The sequence below is a fragment of the Chrysochloris asiatica genome, unplaced genomic scaffold, assembly GCF_000296735.1.
Source record: "Chrysochloris asiatica unplaced genomic scaffold, ChrAsi1.0 scaffold00015, whole genome shotgun sequence".
NCBI classification, from domain to species: domain Eukaryota; kingdom Metazoa; phylum Chordata; class Mammalia; order Afrosoricida; family Chrysochloridae; genus Chrysochloris; species Chrysochloris asiatica.
The window spans coordinates 17,726,267-17,747,530 of record NW_006408533.1 but is presented as its reverse complement, the minus strand read 5'-3'; the positions used below and the strand labels follow the sequence as shown (position 1 = coordinate 17,747,530).

General features: G+C 42.6%; 1 protein-coding gene and 1 pseudogene across 3 annotated transcripts in view; one reads left to right on the top strand and one right to left on the bottom strand.

The window, feature by feature from the left end:
- FHOD3 (formin homology 2 domain containing 3) overlaps positions 1–21,264 on the bottom strand; it is a 633,930-nt gene that overhangs the window by 509,562 nt on the left and 103,104 nt on the right. For all 3 annotated transcript variants that reach the window (XM_006835080.1, XM_006835081.1, XM_006835079.1), the window contains exons 2-3: positions 17,152–17,258; positions 2,278–2,342 (exon numbers count right to left, since the gene is read on the bottom strand). In XM_006835080.1, the coding sequence (XP_006835143.1) occupies positions 2,278–2,342; positions 17,152–17,258 (172 nt within the window). The remainder of the gene's footprint in view (positions 1–2,277; positions 2,343–17,151; positions 17,259–21,264) is intronic.
- LOC102831803 overlaps positions 19,639–21,264 on the top strand; it is a 104,430-nt pseudogene continuing 102,804 nt past the window's right edge.

Sequence of the window (21,264 nt, the reverse complement as noted above, 5' to 3'; positions counted from 1 at the left end):
CTCAAACATTAACAGCTGTGAAGACAGTGCAGGACCAGGCAGTGTTCCCTGCTGCTGTACACAGGGTTGCTATACGTCAAAGGGATTCAACACCTACACAAAGGTAAAACAAAAAGTTCTGCTACAGATCATAGAAACCTTTATTATATAAAAGTATCAAGATGTGAAGTCATTGTTTCTCAATAAATCCTCCATCTATGTCTATATACTTCTTTGTGTGTGTGTGTGTGTGTGTGTGTGTGTTTGTTTTTTAATTTAAGGTTTTTATTGTGGATTGAGTGAAAGTTTACAGGGCACATCATCAGTTTCACATTCAATAATTCATATAACTTGTTTCATTACATTGATTATAATCCCCTCCACATACCATCAGTTAAAAGTATTTCTCTCTATCCACTTTAGATTTTTTTTAAAACACACAAACAAAAAAACCCACTCAGGTATATATAATAATTTACATCTCCAAAGGGCACATTCTGCAAGTCTGCTCCTAGCCACCAGATCTTAGTCCTTCTCTTATTAGTTGATGAATCTAGAGTCCTCAGCTGCAACCCCTCTCCATGCCCCCATCTCTTTCTCCATCTCTGGCGCTGCTGCTTCTCTGGATAAGGTCCCGCATTCTATTTGTGCATTCCTCTCTTGATGGTCCTAAGGTCCTCTGTTTCTGGACTGTAAGATTAACCACTCCCCTTTTTTTGTTACAAAACTTCTACCTTTACAAGTGTGACAGTCACGATTAGTCATGATAACAGTTATTCACTACTGAATCTTATGAATCTTATCCCCATCTCCTTTCACCAGACCCATCTAGACAAGATGACAGCTATTCAGTGTCCTGGTGTGGTACTGTAGGATAAGCAATGGACTGCTAACTGCAAGGACAGCAGTTCAAACCCACTAGCCACGACCTTATACAAGGTCACTATAAGTCAGAACCAAATTGACAGCATTTAACAACCACCACCATGCCACAAGCAGTTGAGGAATAGAACAGTCAATGTCGGCTGAAGGTCTGATAAATCACTTTAATTTCCAAAAAAACTGAGAAAGTTCCCTGTACCTAACCTCGTAGGCCATAAAGTGTAGGAGTTGGCTACGCAATCTACTCTCTAGCCAGATTCAGACAAAGGTTATCACTCCACACTTAACACAAAACAAAGTGAAATTATAGAGACTCTCTTCAGTGCTCAGCCACTGTCCTGTCCCATCCCTGGGTCTCAGCAGGAGGAGGACTGACAGCAATCTCTCCCACCCTACCAATGGACACCTCACTAGACTTGTGGGCTGGGATTCAACATGGCTAGTTAAATCTCTTCTAACTTCGATCGTGGTGTTGATGTTGTTGTTATTATGAAGTGCTGTCAAATCAGTTCCAATGCATAATGATCCTGTGATGGCTGGTGGGTTTGAACCACCAACCTTGCAGTAGCAGTCCAGTGCTTATCCTAAAGCACCACACCAGAACATTAAGTAAAAGCAAAATTACCCAGATATAAGGAACTTCCAGGCACAAAGTGAATCTTGTTTGCTTTTTTATGTCCTTGTATGATATTACACCATCCCTCTGACTTAGCCCAAAGTCAGGAGGAAGCCTGGCCACAACTTTAGAACCACTCACATAGAGATTGTCAAGTTGGACTAATTCACTGGTTTCACTACCACTTGACCCATGTCTATAGACAGAAGGGCTAATGGGTCCAGGAAAAACAATGGCTGTCAGAACGGACACAGTGGGGTTTCTGAGTGGCCATGGGCAAGCAACTCTGAACCACAATGCATTTGTTCACTTCAAACCATTTTTTACTGTGTGCCCTGATTCCAAGCTAACCCAAGATTTCCCTTTCAATCATCTGACCACAACCTAGAGCTTCAGCATGCACTTCCCCACAGGAAAGCATCAAGAGCCTCCAGAAGACATGTGAGTGTCCCAGACAATATCAAGCAGCCCAACCTCACACCCTCAGGGCTGGAGGGTGATGCTGACACAGCCCTGGAAAGAACCTCACCTCTCCTAACATCATAAACAAAACCTTATTCAACAATATGTCAAGTTCTATTCACTAACTAAATAGCAAAGGAAATCAGAATGAAACAGCGCTTCAAAGATTATTGCTGTGATTTTCTTCACCAAAAACTCAAATGTCTATTATTGGGATTAACCTAAGGAGATAGCATAACAGTGAATATTTTATTTTATTCCCATAAATGGCCATTTGTCATCACGTGTTGAATCACTGAGGGTAAATGACAAGAGTTCCCTCAACAGATGTCACTCACCAATGCAGACATGGACCCTCACTGACAGCTGTGTCCTTAGGATGATGCTGTTCTTCTTGACCCTCCTAAAGGAGACAGGAGACAAAACATGGACATCAGAGGAACTGACCAAAGAGAACACCTTACTCACATGCTGTCCATCAAGTATTCGTACTGAACTGGAAGGTTCTGATATACCTATCTGAAAAATGCTCCAGGTAAGCAGCGATCCTAAACTGAGCAAGAAACTGTCCTGTGATGTCACAGGACTTTAAGAAAAATAAAATACCCAAGTATGACTTTGTTGGAATAGCACATACATTTCATTGCCAAATTCCATCAACTCGCTCCATCCACAAAGTTTACACATAGTCATGTTTGACCATGATGGGAAATTCTAGGAAGTGAAATCCTCAGACTGTAAAACACAAATCCACTTGATCATTGCCGTGGCTCATTTTACAGGTTTATAAAACAGGAAAAGGGGACCCGTAGTAGGTTTGCCAAAAGGACCCATTTTGTGCATCTGGCTTTTCTCGTTCACCTTATTCTTATACGAAGACAAGAGACCACTAAAGGACACATAAGGGCTATCTATTATCAGGAACATCAACTTACCACCCACCGTCTTTCACCTTTGTTGCTTCTCACTTCCTTTCACTTAAGGAAGAAAAAAAGACAGACTCCTCCAAATTCTAGCCCAACTATGGCTCATCCTGCTTTATACATGGAGAAGTTGATAGAAGAAAATAAATTGGAGAAAACCTGACTCCTGGCTGCCTGGGAGTAATAAAATATGGGCTCTGAGATTTGGAGAGAAGGGGAAACTAGCAACAACTACAATAAATGTGAAACATAGCCAGTCAGTCAACCAACATGGCAGCAGGTCGCACACTTGGTCTACCTCACCACTCTTCTGGCCTTCTGGCGACTCTCATCACTCCCCACCAGGGCTTCATTTACTACAGATTGGCAATGACTTTGTGATTGTGGTCTTGTGGTTGTGTGGAAGAGGAAGGGAGTACAGATCTCACCTTGTGACAGTTCTATTCTGTCCCCTAGGGTCCCTATGAGTCAGAAGCATCTCTCGGTGGCAGTGGGTTTGGTTTGCTGGCATTCTTAGGAGAAAGGAAGCCCAATTCCACAAAAGCCTGCAATCATCGCTGCCTTATAGAGAGAATCTATACTCACAGTCCATTCAAATCCCAATAAGCCTTTCTTCTTTGTTTTGTTTTACATTTGCTCTGAGCAAAGGTGGTGGTTGGTGGTTGAGTGTCATAGAGTTAGTTCCGACTCACAGTGACCCTGTACAGGGTTTCTGAGGCTGTAAATCTTTATGGGTACAGAAAGCCTCATCTTTCTCCCACGGAACAGCTGGTAGTTTCGAACTGCTGACCTTGAGGGTAGCAGCCCAACTAGTAACCACTACGCTACCACAGCTACAAATAGGCAACACTTGACCCATCGTCAGAGGGCAGGCTCCAGATTACAATAGTGCAGATTTCCTCAAAATGTTACTCCGAGAATATATTTTTATTCTCTTTTAAAAATCCTGATGTTGATGTGCCTTCAACTATTATGATTCACACCAAGAAGACATTTTGACTAGGTGCACTAAACTTAATTGTTGAACAGCTTTCATGAACAGCCTTTTATTGTTGCTGTTAAGAACAATGTTCTGAGATGGTAGTGGCGTTCAGCAAGTGTGTGGTCTCACTCTAAGCTGGGTAGGTGATCAAGCCAGAAACAGTAAATCACTGTACCCCTGAAGTGCTACAAGTCCTGAATTATTGGAAATGGTACACTCTAACTCCTCAATCTAAAGGAGGTTCTGTAACTCACATTCCCAGCTGTCAGGAGTCAAGGATAACTGCCAAATGAACAGTAGACAAAGAGCATGCTCTAGAGAGGGGAGCACGACTTCAGAACACCTCAAATTCTGGAGAATTTCAGAAACAGCCCTCCATAACACGCTACTTTCATCTCTCAACAACTGCAAGGTTGCGTTTTGAATGTTTGTTTTCCCAGAGTGCTCCAGTTCCATGGGCGGTAAGTGTGTGAGAACCATAATTAAGTCAATTCCAATTCATAGCAACCATATAAGACAGGAGAACTGTCCCACAGGGCTTCCAAGTCTGTAAATCTTCTATGGAAGCAGTCTGCCATATGGAGCAGCTGGTGGGTTCAAACCACTAACCTTTTTGAATCACCATACCAACAGGGCTCCTTCCATTATAAGCAGGAAGTCCAAAATTTATATATATATCACATGACAGTGGAAGAAAATATCCACTGTCCTTTTAAATTTGGTTGGTACGCTCCCTTTAAGGAGCTTTGGTAGTGTAGTGGCTACAAGTCAGGCTGCTAACCTTAAGATCATCAGTTCGAAACTACCATTCGTTCCACTAGAGAAAGATGAGGTTTCTCCTCCCGTAAAGATTTACAACCTCAGAAACCCTTTGCAGGGTGGGTCCCTATGAATCAGAACCAACTCCATGGCACACACCACCATCATCACCCTCCCTCTACCTCTGTATATTCTAACTGATCATTGTTGACTTATTAGAGAAAGGATCATTTTTAAGTATTTCTTTTATATCTGGGCATCTCACTGCTATTACTGATTCTAAGAGTCTTTTGGCTGAATCTTTTTGGCTTCTTTAAAATAAATGATCATATCATGTGTTTAAGAAATAATAATTTTGTTATCTCCACACCATTCCAGAAACTATATCTTTTTCTTCTGTTTCATAGCTAGAACTTTCCAAGGAAAATTCAATAATCATGAGTATATCTTGCCCCCTCCCCACCTCCCAGTGGGATATTCTGTCAGTTTTGGTTTGGATAATCATAATCACAATAGACATTAGCATTTGTGGAATGTTTACTATATGCCAAGTAAGATTCTGAGCACTTGGTACAAATTTACTCATTTAATCTTCACAAAATTCCTGACACCAATGACATTACTACCATTTTCAAGATGAGGAAGCTGAGGTCCAGGAGGATTAAGGCTGAAGTCACACAGGCAGAAAGTGACGTAGCTCAAACTCAACCACCTTCCTCTAGCTGCCTCACTGGTGGCTGCTTCCTCATTCGTTCCATATTCATTATGTGGTGCCCACCAACATGCCTGTTCTACGTGAGGTACATGACGCATCTGACACGCTACCCTCATGGAGCTGCTATGCTCCAAAAATGATGTTTGTGGGAGCTCCTAGTCAGCACGCTGATCTTTTCTGTGTTGGTACTGACATTCTGTGTCAGCTTCCTAGCTACCACTTCCCAGTAGGCCTTTTTTGTAGGAAAGTGAAATGGGACTTTATCAAGTACCTGAATCCAGTGATCCAGAAAGCAGAAGCAGTTCAACTTGAAAATCCCCAGAGGGAGTCAGATTCCATTCCTATCAGCACAGCTACTGCCAGGAAAACATCACCAGTTTCTATGTCCAGCCACCCTTCAGAATTATCAGCCACAGCCAATTGGCTGCCCATACCCAAGGCCGATGCGACCCAAATGATGACGGAACTATCTAAAATAGACACTCAGTTTAAGGAGACACTAACCAAGGCCCACAGGCCAGGGATGTGGTGGTACTGCTGAGGGAATATTCCAAAATGGCCTGTGTCTCTGAAGAGCCATGCTTCCCTGGCAGTACTGTTTACGACTTGAGAAAAAAACCTGGTTTGACCAAATCAGTCCCATAGACACCATGTGTTTCAGTTCAGTCCCTGCCTCTCCAGAGAATAGTTTTATAAGAATAGTATATAAGAATCTTTTGTGACTAGGCAAACAAGTCCTTGCATTATTTTACCAAGATGTATAGAGCCAAAAGGAATGTACAAAAGGTTAACATTCCTGGCTTTTAACTGAAAGACTCGACGTTCAAGTCCATCCAGAGGCAATTCAGAAAGAAGTCCTGGTGGTTTACTTCTGAAAAACAATCATTAAAAATCCTATAGAGCACAGTTCTACTCCAACATACATGGGGTCACCATGAGCAGGAAATCAACTTGCCAGTAACTAGTCTATAAAATTAGAGCTTGATGATTTTTTTTCTAGCAATTAACAGTAGAGTCCCCTCATATATGTGTGTGTGTGTGTGTGTGTGTGTATACACATGTACATTGTTGTTGTCAAGTCCCGTCGATTCCAACCCATAGCAACCCTGTATAGGGTTTACGAGTGACTGGTGAGCTTGAACCACAGACTTTTACAGTTCAAACGGCTTTGCAGTGGAGCGCATTAACCCAAAGCACCACACCAGGACTCCATATATATATATATAATTAGAACTAAAATATGATTTCATTCAAGAGTGGAAAACTTGTTTGGACTCATCCAGCAGAAGGGGGAATATGGCCCCCTTGGTAGCTGCCCCGGGAAACTTCTGGAACAATGCTCTGGCTTAGGGATAAAACAAAAATGAAGGGTCCAAACCAGTCATAAGTCAGCAAATCAGAAATACTAAGATTACTTTGCTGAGATGTCAAGGCCTAGTTTAAGTCCCCATTCCTACCTGACGCCATCTTGTCCTATTGTAAAATTTGGTGACATGTGAAATTATTTAGCGTCTTTCAGATTCAATTGTCCAGTTGGCACAGGAGCTAATTCACTGTCTAACTTACTATATTTTCAGGAATGCGACCTCCCTCACAAATGGTTCTCAAACTTGGCCGCATATTGGAATCACAGGGGGCAGAGGAGAGGGTGTTAAAAATCACTGGGCCTTGAGCCCACATGCAAGTTCTGATTTCATTGGTCTGAGGCAGAGTGTGGAAAGGGAGGATTTAAAAGTTCCTCAGGACAGCCCATGATTGAGAACTGATGTTGTAGGTCCCCAACCTGACATCCGATCATCTGGGCAGTATTTTAAAAGTTAGGTTCCCAGGCTCCACTCCAGACCTCCTAAAGCAGAAACCTGGAAATCAGCGTTTCTAAGAAGATGAAGAGTCCTGATGTGGTGCTGTAGGATAAGTACTGGAGCACAAGGTCAGTTTGAATCGCAAGGTCGGTGGTTAAAACTCACCAGCTACTCCTTGGAAAGTCGATACAGGGTCACTATGAGTCAGAACCGACTTTACAGCACTTAACAATAACAACAAGCAGAATAGGTGCAGGCTTTTCTGATGTGGCCAGTCCAGCCTAGCTCCTGTACCGGTGGGCAGGGAGCACTGGTCTACCCTGCTCAGCTCAGCAATGAACTCATCCTAACAGCTGCTTTTGTCTCTCTCTCCCCACCATGACTGTGGGCAGGACTTCATGGCCTGCACATTAAGCCTGATGCAAACGTTAACCTCATCCAGTCACACCTCTGCCAGGGTTTCCTCCGTACATAATACCTCCTCACTGATTGGCCAGAAGAGCCTCAAACAACAACACACCTGCATCCTTAACTGAACATAATCGGCTTAAGAGGAAAAGAGGAGAAAATGCTTTAATTTCTTTCGATCCACACCCTAACCAAAATCTCTCTCTCAGCTTGTTTAGGGCTTTTGGTAGGTTGGTTTGGTTTGATTTTTCAGGTTCAGCAGATCTTTAGATTTAGGTTCAAAGGATATTTTAAGTGATTTCCCATTCCAACAGTTCTAGATACAGAGGAAACCCAGGCAGAGGTGTGACTGGATGAGGTTAACATTTACATCAGGTTAATAAGACTGCTTCTTATCCCTTCAAACCTGACATGTATACACCTCAAGAGTTCATGAACTCCTTTCCCAGTCCCCTATGGAGCCTTGGGGCTCATGGACTGCAGGACTGAGAAGTTAAGTGTCTAAGAGTCAAACCAGAACTATCTTCAAATGTCCATTTCTCTCTAAGCATGTGCACTGCAAAGCTGGCTGGGACAAACCCCTGCCACCCTTCCAGGCCTCAGATCCTCACTTGTGAGTGGCTACTCTACAAGCCTTACACTCTCAGGCCCCTCTCCCCAGCATGTTGTCATCCAACCATGATAACTCTGTGGGGACAGAAGTCAAGGGTTATCAGTTTCCTGTCAAAGATAAGGAAACTGAGAGAATGTCGCCTAAGCAGTCAGTAAGCAGCATCAGAACCATCTTCAGAATCAGCTGAGGAAAACATAGGTGCCCCAAGGTGCAAAAAGTACATGAAGTCTAACAACCATACTGGTCTTCACAGTATAAATGAAACACTAGGCTTCTCAAGCCCACTCTTTGGCTCAAGTCACGCCTCTCACCTAGAAGCCCTTCAGTATTAACCTTCTCTGGGATATCTCCCTGTGGACCTCAAATGACATTGATTTCTATTCAGAGGTGCCAAGGGCAGCAATGCAGGCTCTGGATCCAGCTCTGCCCTGTCGACAAGGATCCTGCCTTGCCTTTCTTAACTGGAAAACAGGATCTCAGAGTGGTAGACCTGCAAAGACTTTTCCGGCTTAATACCCCATCAACGTACCATCTTCCAAATTCTGACTGTAATTACAGTAAGAGTTCATAGTGTTGAGTATGTATTATGTGCTAAGGACTAGCTTAATGCTCTGGATACATTCATTATCTTATTTACCTCACAGCAATCCTCGTTGTTGTTGTTAGGTGTCATCAAGTTGGCTCCTACTCTTAGTGATCCCAAGCACAACAGAACAAAACACTGCCCAGTCCTGTGCCATCCTCACAATTGTTATGACTGAGCCCAATGTTGCTGCCACTGTGTCAATCCATGTCACTGGGAGCCTTCCACTTTTTCAATGATCCTCTACTTTACCAAGCATGATGTCCTTTTCCAAGGACTGGCCCCTCTTGACAACATGTACAAACTACGTTAGACAAAGTCACTCCATCCTCATGTCTGAGGAGCATTCTGGCTATACTTCTTCCAACACAGATTGCTTGTTCTTCTGACAGTCCACGGTACTTTTAATATTCTTCTCCCACACCATAATTCAGTTGCATCAAATTCTTCTCCATTCTTCCTTATTCAGTGTTCAGCTTTTACTTGCATATGAGATTATTGAAAATACCATGTCTCTTGCTCAAAGTATAGATTCTGCATGAGCATAAGTAAGTGTTCTGGAATTTCCATCCTTTGCAATGCTATCCATAGTTTGTTAGAATCCTCACAGTCCAATGCTTTTACATAGTCAATAAAACACAAGTAGACACCTTTTTGTGGAGTGCTTTGTCAAGATCCATTGGCCATCAGCTATATCCCTCATTACATAGCCTCTTCTGAATCCAGCTTGAATTTCTGGCAGCTCCCTGTTGATACGTTGCTGCAATCATTTTTAAATTATCTTCAGCAAAAGTTTACTTTCATGTCAAATTGATGATGGCATAAAAAACTCGTGTTCTGTTGGGTCATCTTTCTTTGGAATTGGCACAAATGTCGATCTCTTCCAGTCAGTTGGCCAGGTCTTTCTAAATGTGTTAGCATAGGCTAGTGAGCATTTCCAATGCAGCATCAGTTTGTTGGAACATTTCAATTGGCATTCTATTAATTCCTAGAGCCTTGTTTTTCATTCAGTGAAGTTCGTTCTTCTTCCTTCGCTACCACTGGCTCTTGATTATATGCTACCTCCTGAAATGGATGAACACCAACCAATTCTTTTTGCTACAGTGACTCCAGCAAGTTAGTGACTCTGTGTATTCCTTCCATCTTCAATATTCTATCCATAGACTCCTCCAGTAGCACAACCAGAGGCTTGAATTTTTCTTCAGTTCTTTCAGCTTGAGAAATGCTGAACATGTTCTTACCTTTTTGTTTTCTAATTCCAAGTCTTTGCACATTACATTATAATACTTTATTCTCTTGAGCTGCCCTTTGAAATGTTCGGTTTAGTTTTTTTACTTCATTGTTTCTTCCAGTTGCTTTAGCTATTCTTCATACAAGGATAACTGTCAAAGTCTCTTCTGATAACCACTTCAGTCTTTTTTCTTTCCTGTATTTTAATGACCTTTTGCTTTCTTCATGGATGATGTTCTTGATGTCCCCCTACAAAATCTCTGGTCTCCAGTCATTAGTGTTCAATGTGTCAAATCTTTACTTGAGATGGTCTCTAAATTCAAGTGGGAGATATTCAAGGTCACATTTTGACTCTTGTGGACTTGTTTTCAGTTGCTTCAGCACCAGTCTGAACTTACATGTTAGCAATTGATGGTCAGTTCCATAGTTGGTCTCTGGCCTTGTTTTGGCTGATGATACTGAGCTTCTCCGTTGTCTCTTCTGACAGATGTAGTCAATTTGATTCACAACTATCTTAAGAGGCCATTGAGTTGATTCCAGCTCATGGCAACCTTGTGTGTGTCCAAGTGAAGCTGTGTTCCACAGGCTTTTTGATGGCTGATTTTTAGGAAATAGATCATCAGACCATTCTTTCAAGGTCCCTCTGTGTGAATGTAAGCCTCCAACCTTTCAATTAGTGACTGAGCACAACTGTTTGCACTACTTGGGGACTCTCCTAGCAGGCAATACTGCAATGATATGATTGATCTCCATCTACCAGGAAGCAGGGGCCCCAGTAGTTTCTGGTAGTGGGTTATGAGTTGGGTTGCTAAATGAAAGGTCAGCAGTTTGAATCTACCAACCGCTCTGTGGGGAAAAGATGAGGTCTTCTGCTCCTGTAAAGATGTACAGCCTCAGAAACCCTATACAGGTCACTAGGAGTTGGAACCAACTTGATGGCACACAACCACCACTACCACCACCAGGAAACTGAAGTTCAGAAAGATTAAGTGATATTCCCAGAATGACACAAAAGCAAAAATCAAACCTATTGCCATCAAGTGGAAAGAGACCCATAGCTCTCCTAGAGGGCAGTCGAATTGCTCCATAGGCTTTCTAAGGCTGTAAATCATTACAGGAGCAGACAGCTTCATATGTTTTATGCTAAGGAGATTCTAGGTTTGAACTGCCAACCTTGCAGTAAGCAGCCCAATGTTTAACCCATAGCACTACCAGGGCTCCTGTAATGATACAGTGTATTAATAAGAGTCAATATAAGGGTGGTGTCCAAACAATGAAGATAACTCATATCTCCACGTTCCCACTTTGTCATTCTAACTCCAGCCATCCACATTCCACTTTCTCTCTGACCCCAGGATTCTTCACCAGTTAAAACTCTGTCCTTCCAGCCCCTGCCACATAGGCAAACACCAGCCTCTCTGGTCTTTCTCACTGTTTCCAACGAGTATGTTGGAGTCATTCTAGTGTGAGTCACTAGAATGACTCACAGAAGTCCTCGAAACTTCTGCCTTTACTTACAGTTAGTTATCCATCTATGAAAACCAGAAAAGACACAAGCAATGAGAAATATCCAGCAAGGTCTGGGAAAGCCACTCCTTCTCCCATACATGGATGTTTTCACTGATCTATGAAACCTCAAAGAGAGGGCTCCAAGGTCCTGAATGTCATGGTCATTGGGACCTCAATGAATATACATGACTTGGGCCTGAATGCATACTTATGATTGATTCAAGAAATGAATATGCATGACTGCATCATGCTCCACCTTCCACCCCCATCCCTTCCAAAGGTTGGTTTACTAGGAATGAGGCCTGTGTAGCCCCTATTTGACCAATTATTTTGGAAAACAAAGGCATCTTGATTGCTCAGGGGGTTTTTTTGGTTGTTTTGTGTGTTTTTTTCTGGTTTGGGTCAAAGTTTACAGAGCAAGTTAGTAAATGTGTATAAACTGTTTATACACATGTTGTTTCATGACATTAGTTGCAACCCCCTCAGTGTAGTAGCGCTTTTTCCAATTCCTACCTGGGTTCCCTGTTTCCATCCATCCTTCTTTCGTGTCCTTTCCTGTCCTCTGGGTTTTGTTCATGGATGTCCTTTGAGTCAGGTATGGTTGATTGCTCTGAGGAGTATGTTCCTTATGGGTGTTACTGTTCACTTTATATTGTTGTTGTGGTTGTTTAAGTGCCATTGAGTCAGTTCCAACTCATAGTGACCTGTATAGGGTTTCAAAGGAGCAGGTGGTGGGTTTGAACTGCCAACCTTGCGATTCACAGTCCAGTGCTGATCCTACAGTGCCACACCAGGAATCCATTCATTTTATATAGGCCTGTTTATTTTTTGGCTGAAAGGTGAGCTTCGAGGGTAGGTTCAGTTTCAGGTTTGTTGTTGTTATGAAGTGCCGTCAAGTAGGTTCCGACCCATAGCAACCCTGTGTAGGGTTTCCGAGGAGCAGCTGGTGAGATTGAACTGCTGACCTTGCAGTTCAAATGACTTTGTAGTCTGGCGCATTAACTCACAGTGCTACACCAGTTAAAGGGCCATAAAATGAGCCCTGGTGATGCAGTGGGTTAAGCATTGAGTTGTTAACCAAAAGTTCAGTAGTTTGAACCCACAGCTTCTCTGTGGGAGAAAATGAAGCAATCTACTACTGTAAAGATTTACAGCCTTGGAAACCCTATGAAGCAGTTCTACTCTGCCCTATAGAGTCCCAGTGGGTTGGCATGTCTGCCTTACTCCTCGTAGTGGGTAAGGGTCATTGTCTAAGGGTTTCCTCCAATCACCATTAAACCAGTAACGGGTATTATTTTGAGTTTGAGTTTTGTTCCATATTTTTCTCCCACTTTATCCAGAACCTTGCTCAGGTTATCTTCAGAAGCCAGAGACCAAGAATTAGAAGCCAGAGATCAAGAACCAGATGTCTTTGTCTCACACACAGCCGTGACCCAACAACAAAGCACATGTTCCTAGCCACTTTGCTATGTTGTTCTCCACTCTGCTCTCCTTGAGTGTCAGATCCCCTGCGAGGGAAGTGAGCATGGGCAATATGGCATTCAGTTTAGATATGCAATTCCTACTAGAGGTACAGTAGCTTGCTCAAGGTCACACAATGACAGACTCAGGAATTGTGACAGAGGTTTCCAGGCTTCTGCTTCAATTGTGAATTTCCCTAGCCTTGGGTGGCAATGAACAGCTCTGGTTCTATTTTGCTAGCATAATAATTACCTTGTCCTTCCACTTTTGAAGGTCTTTCTCCTCTTCTCTGATTAGCCATAGCTTGAGTGATAATTCCAAACAACGAGTGAGTTAATTTTTAGTCTTGGCATACAGGAGAAGGGTAATGGACAAGAACAAAGAAACAAACTCCTCCAGCCAAAGAGAATTCATCCAGAACATACTGCACAGAAAAATACAATCATTATTTTCACACCGCCTGCCGTATGTCATCACTGGACGGTCATGAGATTAGCAAGTATTTCTTTGTTATCATTTAATACAAAGGAATTGAGAGAAAGATTTATAAATGGTGCTTGTCTTTTTCATGTCACAAAAGGGCAATTCTTAACTAGGAAAATCATACTTGAGCTCCCATTCTTGGGAGGCATGAGTATTCAGGCACAAAGGCTTTGCCAAATGCCACACTTCTGGAAAAGGAGCTAGGAGGGACCCTCTATGCAAGTGGCACTGTAGATGTGCCCAGAACACAGGCCTGCCTGTGTGGTGCAAGACTGAATCTCTAGGCTTGCTATATAGCCAGATCCAAGTAACTTGCTCTCCTGCTGCCTGATCTCAGTGGTATAGGCAGAACTGGAGATACCTGTACACCTGGATTTGCCATGGCAGAATCAACCTGGCATGTCTTCAAAACTCAAGTCATCTCCAGCAGAGAGATCATTCAAGGTGGCTCCTTCATACTCTTCAGGCCAAAGAAGAGAGTGTCATCCTGAGTGGCATTCCAAAGGGCAAAGAGTGGGTCGCCATATACAAAGGCTATTTCATAGACAAAGAGCTACTCTAGGGTGAGTTTGGTACAAAGTCCATTTGTAGCCACTTAACATCTTTTGGACTATCTCTCTCTGGCTGCCATTTTCCATATCTTGAGCCACATCGTCTCAAAACCCATTGCAACTGAGTCAATTCTGACTCACAGCGATTTTCTCAGTGTAACTGTAATTCATGTTCCCAGCATCTCTTGCTGTTAGCATCTCTTGCTGTTAGGATGCAGAAATGTGACCTAAGTTCCACCTATCAGATGGGCCCATGGCAATATGGTGATTTAGAAGGAAGCAAAGTAAGGAAGTGAGCACCAGAATGTACTCTGGGGATCTGGCTCTAGAATTCCTGGTTTCTTAGGAACAGCTATGAAGAAACTTCTGGCATCTGGATGCTGATGTTGCCAGTGTGAACTACAGTATCAGTTCCAGAGGGTGGCACCAGTAGTGTCTGTCCTGAAACCACCCTGAACTATACTGGGTGCTGCTTCAACTGCGGACAGTGTTATAGCCTGCAGCTCATGTCCTTGCATGAATCAACCCAAGTCACCAAAGATGCAAATGCCCAGGCTATGTTGAACTGGAAGTGCCGTTGCTCAGAAGCTCCTGGAAAGTCATGGGACAGTGGAGGAATGCAGGCTTGGGAATCAGTCAGACCTGCATTGAAACCTGGCTCCACCACTTACTGGCTATGTATAGTGTGTATTTATTATGTATTTACTCTGCTAGATGTGTCATTAATTCCTGACCCTCAGTTGCCTCAAATAAAAATGAAAATAATCATATCCAATCACAAGACTGTTAAGAAAATTAATTATTAAGCAAAATATTCTGAATAAGGTGCCTGGTATTGGCTTGGAAGAGTAGGGAGCTTCAGAATTGATTTTTCTCCTCCACCCTTTGCTCTTAATACTGTTATCTTGTATATTAACTATTCTCCCACTGAGATACCATCTCCAAATCATCCAAGTTTTTGTAAGAAAGGAAAAAGAGCAAAGCAGCACAAAGTCTTCAAGCATAACACCACTAGGCACATTTTTCAAGTTGACAATGATCTACTCATAACACTCCTGGGGTCTGTTTGATCAGTGAACCATGAAGTCATCCAATTAGACTGCCATCCAGCCAGCATTTTGACATCATGCATAAAAGGGATAGCACTGTCAAATACTTGGTAAAAAGAAAATGACAGCAATGACATTCTCCTAAGTCTAGCAGTCTAAAAACGTTTGTTTAAAAAAACACAATGATGAGAAAAATCTGGTGTGGCCTACCACTGACACCTCCTCATATTTGGGGTAGTAGCTTCCAGAGTCTTTCCCACACATTCAGTGTGGCCCTCACAACTACTTTGGACACAGGAAGGGTCTCGTTGGAGAATCCTACTGGCTCCTACCAAGAACGCTGGGCTTCTTGGTGCTCCCTGGCTCATTGGACAGGAATCCACTCTGGGACCAATCTGGCCACCAGTCCTCACTAAATACTCAGAAAAGCCTAGGTGTTGGGGATTCAGATCTACTGGTGCTTCCACAGCAGTTGTTGTTGTTGTTGTTAAGTGCTGTCGAGTCGGTTCTGACTCAAAGTGGCCCTGCATAGGGTTTCCAAGGAGCGACTAGTGAATTATAACCACTGACCTTGAGGTTCAAACTGACCTTGAGGTCCAGTGCATCATCCCACAGTGCCACACCAGAACTCCAGTGGTGGTGGTTATGTGCTGTGGAGTTGGTTCCGACTCATAGCGACCCTGTACAGGGTTTCCGAGGCTGTAAATCTTTACGGGAGCAGAAAGCCTCATCTTTCTCCCACGAAACAGCTGGTAGTTTCGAAATGCTGACCTTGCGGTTCACAACCTGATTTGTAACCACTACGCTAGAGAGGGTCAATTACAGGAGCAACCACCATAAACTGTGACCAGTAGCAAAACAGAGGAGTCCTGGTGTGGCATGGATCTCAAAGTCAGTTTGAACTGCAAGGTTGGTGGTTCAAACCCACCAGCTGCGCCTCAGAAACCTTATACAGGATCACTGAGTGGGAACCAACTCCACGGTAATTAACAACAACAGTAAAATAGAAGAAGCCCAGGGACCCATACACACGCACAGAATTAGGGAGCTACATGGAACTACCTTTGAGAAGGTTCCAATTTTTCTCTATTCTTTGAGCCATTCATGAAAACTCAGTACTTTCAGATAGTATCCTGCTGACTATAGTATTTTTTCACTCAGACAAGGTAGTTTCAAACAACTTCTGAAAGCCAGATTAAAATAGTTGTGCATTATCTGGAAAGCAACAGGGAGCCTCAGAGGGTGATAAGATCAGAGATATAGCTTCTTTAAAACAGATGAGAGGTCAAAAGGGAGGCTGGGTCCCACCAAAGGTTGTTTTAATAGTCTAATAAATATTTAGAAATGGTTGATGGCATGGGTATATTCATACAGAGATTCACTTTCTATATTCATCTCTGACTTTTTATAGGTGCATGGCTTTCTTCAGACTCACATCAAAGGGAAGTGCAAAGTCATTCTGGATTTAGGCTAAAAAGAACACACTGTTAATTAACATAATTACTTTACCCACTGTAATGAGTTTAAAAGGTTACATACACTAGGGCATCTGCCAAAAAAAACTTAAGTATTCAGTACATTCTCATGGAAAACATTTAAAAAAAAATAGTTGCCAGTCATCAAAATCTGGGAAATGTCAATCTAATGTTGTTATCTGGTTTTCAGAATGTAAATGCCATATGCTTGAATGAACTATTCCAGAAATTTTCCCAGAACAGGCCACACCCAATTAGCTTTATCAAGAGAAGTTACTCAAAATGGCAAAGGGTTTGTAGTTACCACAGACGGGTCACTGGTACCACAGATGGGTCACCTTCTTTTTGTGTGGCGGTGAGTAAGGAAGGTTAAGAGCTATGGTTGTTTGTCTACATTAACGAGCTCTGATAATGTAGTGGTTATGAGTCAGGCTGCTAACCTTTAGGTCAGCAGTTCAAAACTACCAGCTGTTCCACGAGAGAAAGCTGAGGCTTTCTGCTCCTGTAGATTTACAGCCTCAAAAACCCTATACAGGGTTACTATGAGTTGGAACTGACTCCACAGCACACCCCAACACCACCACCAAAGTTAAAGCCTCACAGACACCCATTTCCTGGGAGATAAGGACCAGTTGGCAGGGACTGTTGCGGGACAATTGCTGCTCTTACCCAGCGTCATCCTGGAAGCCTTCTAACTCGTCCCGCTGCTCTGCCAGCGTTGCTTCCAAATCCAGGTAGGCGCCATTGTGGGAGAGCTGCAGCGCACAGTCGTCGAGCTGCAAAAGAAGGAGCCCATTTAGCCCAATCAGCTCCTGAAAAGGAGGCTCTGAAAGGATACATCAATTTGTGTTGCCCTCGTGTGTTTCTTAAAACCAAACATAGTTCTTGAAGAGGTAGCCTGTTAGTGGAGAGGGCTTGGGAGCAAATTGCATTCAGAATAGGCAGATATATGACATCTGTTAAGTAGCAGAGACAAAGCCTAAAGGATGTGGATGGGGAGGAGAGGAGCCCCAGGGTGCCACTACGTACTCTGAGGGTCCCAGAAGGAGCCATGGGTATAGGGAATGGGAACCAAGGCCCTAGTGACAGTGAACCCATGGACTTAAAGTCAGTTTAAAGACAAATTTGGTGGGAAAACATACGATTTCCTTTGCTTCAGTAGAAACCCTATTCAGATTCTCCAGCAGTAACTTGACACATTCCAATTAATAGTTGTTCAATAGACAATTTTACAATTGAACTGAAGCAAACATTCTCCACCTGAATAGCAACATATGCAAATAATAGCATACCAATGAGGAAATTAAATAGGTTACTAGTTTTACTTTCCAAAGTTTATTTCACAAACATTTGCAACATGTTATGTTCCCAGCACCACTCTAAACAATTTACATATATCATGGCTTTTGATTCTCGCCTTGTAAGGTCTACTGTTAGTCCCATTTTACAGATGAGGAAACTGAGGCACAGAATGATAAGAAGGTACCTGCCCAATGTCATCAGCTGGTGAATAGCAGAGCTGGGATTTAGATGCTAGTTATATGGTTTGGGTCAAGGTCATGCTATCAACCACTACACTCTGTATTCTCTTCACACTCTCAGACCTACACTGTTGTATTGTTGCTGAGTGCTGTCGAATGAATTCTGACTCAAATTCAACCCAGGGTTTCCAAGGAGCAGCTAGTAGGTTTGAACCTCTGATCTTGCAGTTAGCAGTCCAGTGCTTATCCTACAGCACCAAACCAAGACACCCTCCATAGAGCTTGAAAATACCTATGCAGCTTGTATTACCTAGGACCCTGGTATGTCTGTAGCAGCAGCACCTGTTCACAATCACATTCCGTTTTCCTCCAGGGCACGCAGATCACATAGCCCAGACTGCTTATCGTTGGGGTACAGTCACATAACGGAGGACTACCTGGGGCAGAATATGGCAAGAAGTGAAGTTGGCCCCCAGTGGCCCTGGCCATAACATCTCCTGCCCAAACTATCCACTTTTTGTCCCTTCCTTGTCTACAACTAAGTGCAAAGGAGCCAGAGAAGGACTCCGGAGCTTAGAAAACAGCAGAGCCCAGATGGAAGGAGCTTGGGTCCTATGTGGCAGAGAACACTTCGCTGTCCAGCCTCCACTCACCCATCCTGCACCATGACATGATCTAGAAATAAACCTGTGCTGTGCCTAGACCCTGAGATTTTGAGGTTGTCATGTTGTTGTTATGTGCCGTGGAGTCGATTCCGACTCATAGCGACTCTGTATAGGGTTTCCGAGGCTGTAAATCTTTACAGGAGCAGAAAGCCTCACCTTTCTCCCACAGAACAGCTGGTAGTTTCAAACTGATGACCTTAAAGTTCACAACCCAATTCGTAACCACTATGCTACCAGAGTTACAGGTTGTCATAGCAGCTAGCATTATATTACATCTAGAAACACTTAGAAATACAAGAAGCTAATTTTACCTACAACGATTCAGGTTCACATTATGAGAAAATCCAAATGTATAACTTCCTGTTTGATTTCTCATCCTGTAAGTGTAGCTTGTATTATTCACCCACATGGTGATTAAGGTTCTCATCACAGAATTATAAGTGACTGAGGGAAAGTGGAGACAAATATGTGGCTACTTAAAAACATCCAGGTAAATGCTTGATAATCCTCACCATCTAAGTGAGACTTCAAACAAGGAATTAGCGTCTTTTGATAGAAAAGCTTTGCCTATTATCTCAACAAGAAAAATGTAGCCTGTGATCTTGCTTAGAATGGGCATCTATAACAGGGGGCTAATTCTTACAGAGACCCCATAGAGTTCCTTGTTTCTTGTTATCCTGGCAGAATGAAAGGAATTTGTCCTTTATTATTTGTAAAAAAATTCCTAGTTAAAACAGACTTAATCCTATTTGATTCACATATTTTATTTCCCTGATAAAATAAAATAAAATAATGTGTTCATTATGAGTACTACCTAAAGGCATGCTGGTGAGTTATGCTGGTGAGTTTCAGCACTCTTGCCCGACTTTTTATAAATTGATTCCTGCGTTTAAATACAAGGATGGAGCTCTTGACCATCCTTTAAATACAAGGATGGAGCGGCATCAGTGAGCGCGAGGGCGGAGGGGCGGAGGGAGCCCGCTGCAGCCGGTGGAGACTGCAACAGCGAAATGGTCGAAAAGGTGGCCAAAACCAGACGGAAGGCTGATCACCAGGCCGCAGAAACTGAATGAAGCCTACAGACCGCCCAGCAACTTCCTAGACCGTGGGGGTTGGCAGGGGCTTCTTCACTACCTAAGAAATCAAGGTCAAGACAAATCTTCCTATAGTCAAGCTCAAGGAATCTACTGTAAGAAGAAGCTACAGTGGCTTTGAATGGCTGCGAAGTGAATTAGAAAAAGAGAGCATGGTTGTAGTTCCCCCACTCCCTGGAAAAGCATTTTTGCATCAACTTCCATTTAGAGGAGATGATGGAATATTTGATGATAGTTTTTTTGAGGAAAGGAGCAGTTTATAAACAAGATCACTGGTCATCCTCTGGCACAGAATGAACGTTGTCTTCAAAAGTTTTTACAAGATGAAATAATAGATAAAAGCTATACTCCATCCAAAAATAAGACATGCCTGAAATCCGGTGAGAAAGAGGCAAACACACACACATACACCCCAAACTAAAACTAAAACAAAACCCCACTGTCCGTGACTATTAATGATTCGTATCCACCAGTGACGAAGTTGTGACTAACTTTTCTCATGCTGCACAGAACCTGGTCTAACATGCCTTCAGTATACTAACACTAGTTATGATGCTGTTTTGTTTGTTTTGGCAGTTGACAAGAAGTTAATTTGCTTTAGTGAAAATCCCTCATTCCAGCCTTTCTATTAATAGCTGCTTCTTGCTGTTATTACGTAGTGTGCACTAGGCACTACTGGATAGCCTCACAAACCTGTTATTCCAGTCCAATTTGCAGTGTCCTCACTAAAGCCACCCAATTGGTCTTATATGCACAGATTTTGTGTCATGTTTGCTTCTTGAGTCTGATTAACTAGACTAATTTCTCTTACCCCTTTTTTAATATGAGATGTCACCTGTCCTGATATATGTATAGGAGCTCTACACCACTGGTTTCTCATACCACACTTGTGTGCAGAAAGTCTCTTCCTTCAAGATTGTAAAACCTTCACCTGGAAGATTAATGTGGGACAGCTTTATTTATATTCTGTATAAAAACAAAATCAAGTTTATATACTAAAATCATTTGTTTTTAAGTTGTTTTCCAATAAAAATAAAAATGCCTTTCTGATATGCAAAAAATAAATAAATACAAGGATCGAACTGGTCCACATCACTGTACCCAGAGTTTGGGGAAAACAGAGGCACACCTCCCCCAGCTGAGGGAAGTAACAGATGGGAAGAGTTTCTTGCAGAAGGTTTCTCCTGACAAAGAGTCTCCTATAAACCACAATCAGTCGACAGCATTGCTTGGTGGGAAATTCCATTTGAAGCTGTATCTGCTAGCACGTACACAGAACCATGTGTTTAGTTGCAACCACTGAAAGCTCATTCATGCTTTGAGCTTCAACTGCCATTGTTAACTAATAAAGCTTACTTACTGCTTTCTGTTGACAGCATCAATGCAGTTGCTTATTTTTAATTCCATATATAATCAACAGACTAGAGGATAGGATAATGGAAACCCTATTACCCATAACAATTTCCTGTTGCCTTAGCCCATGGAAACATGAGCTCAGAGAAAGTACCTTTTGGGTAAAGCGTTTCTGCTTTACCTCAAGGG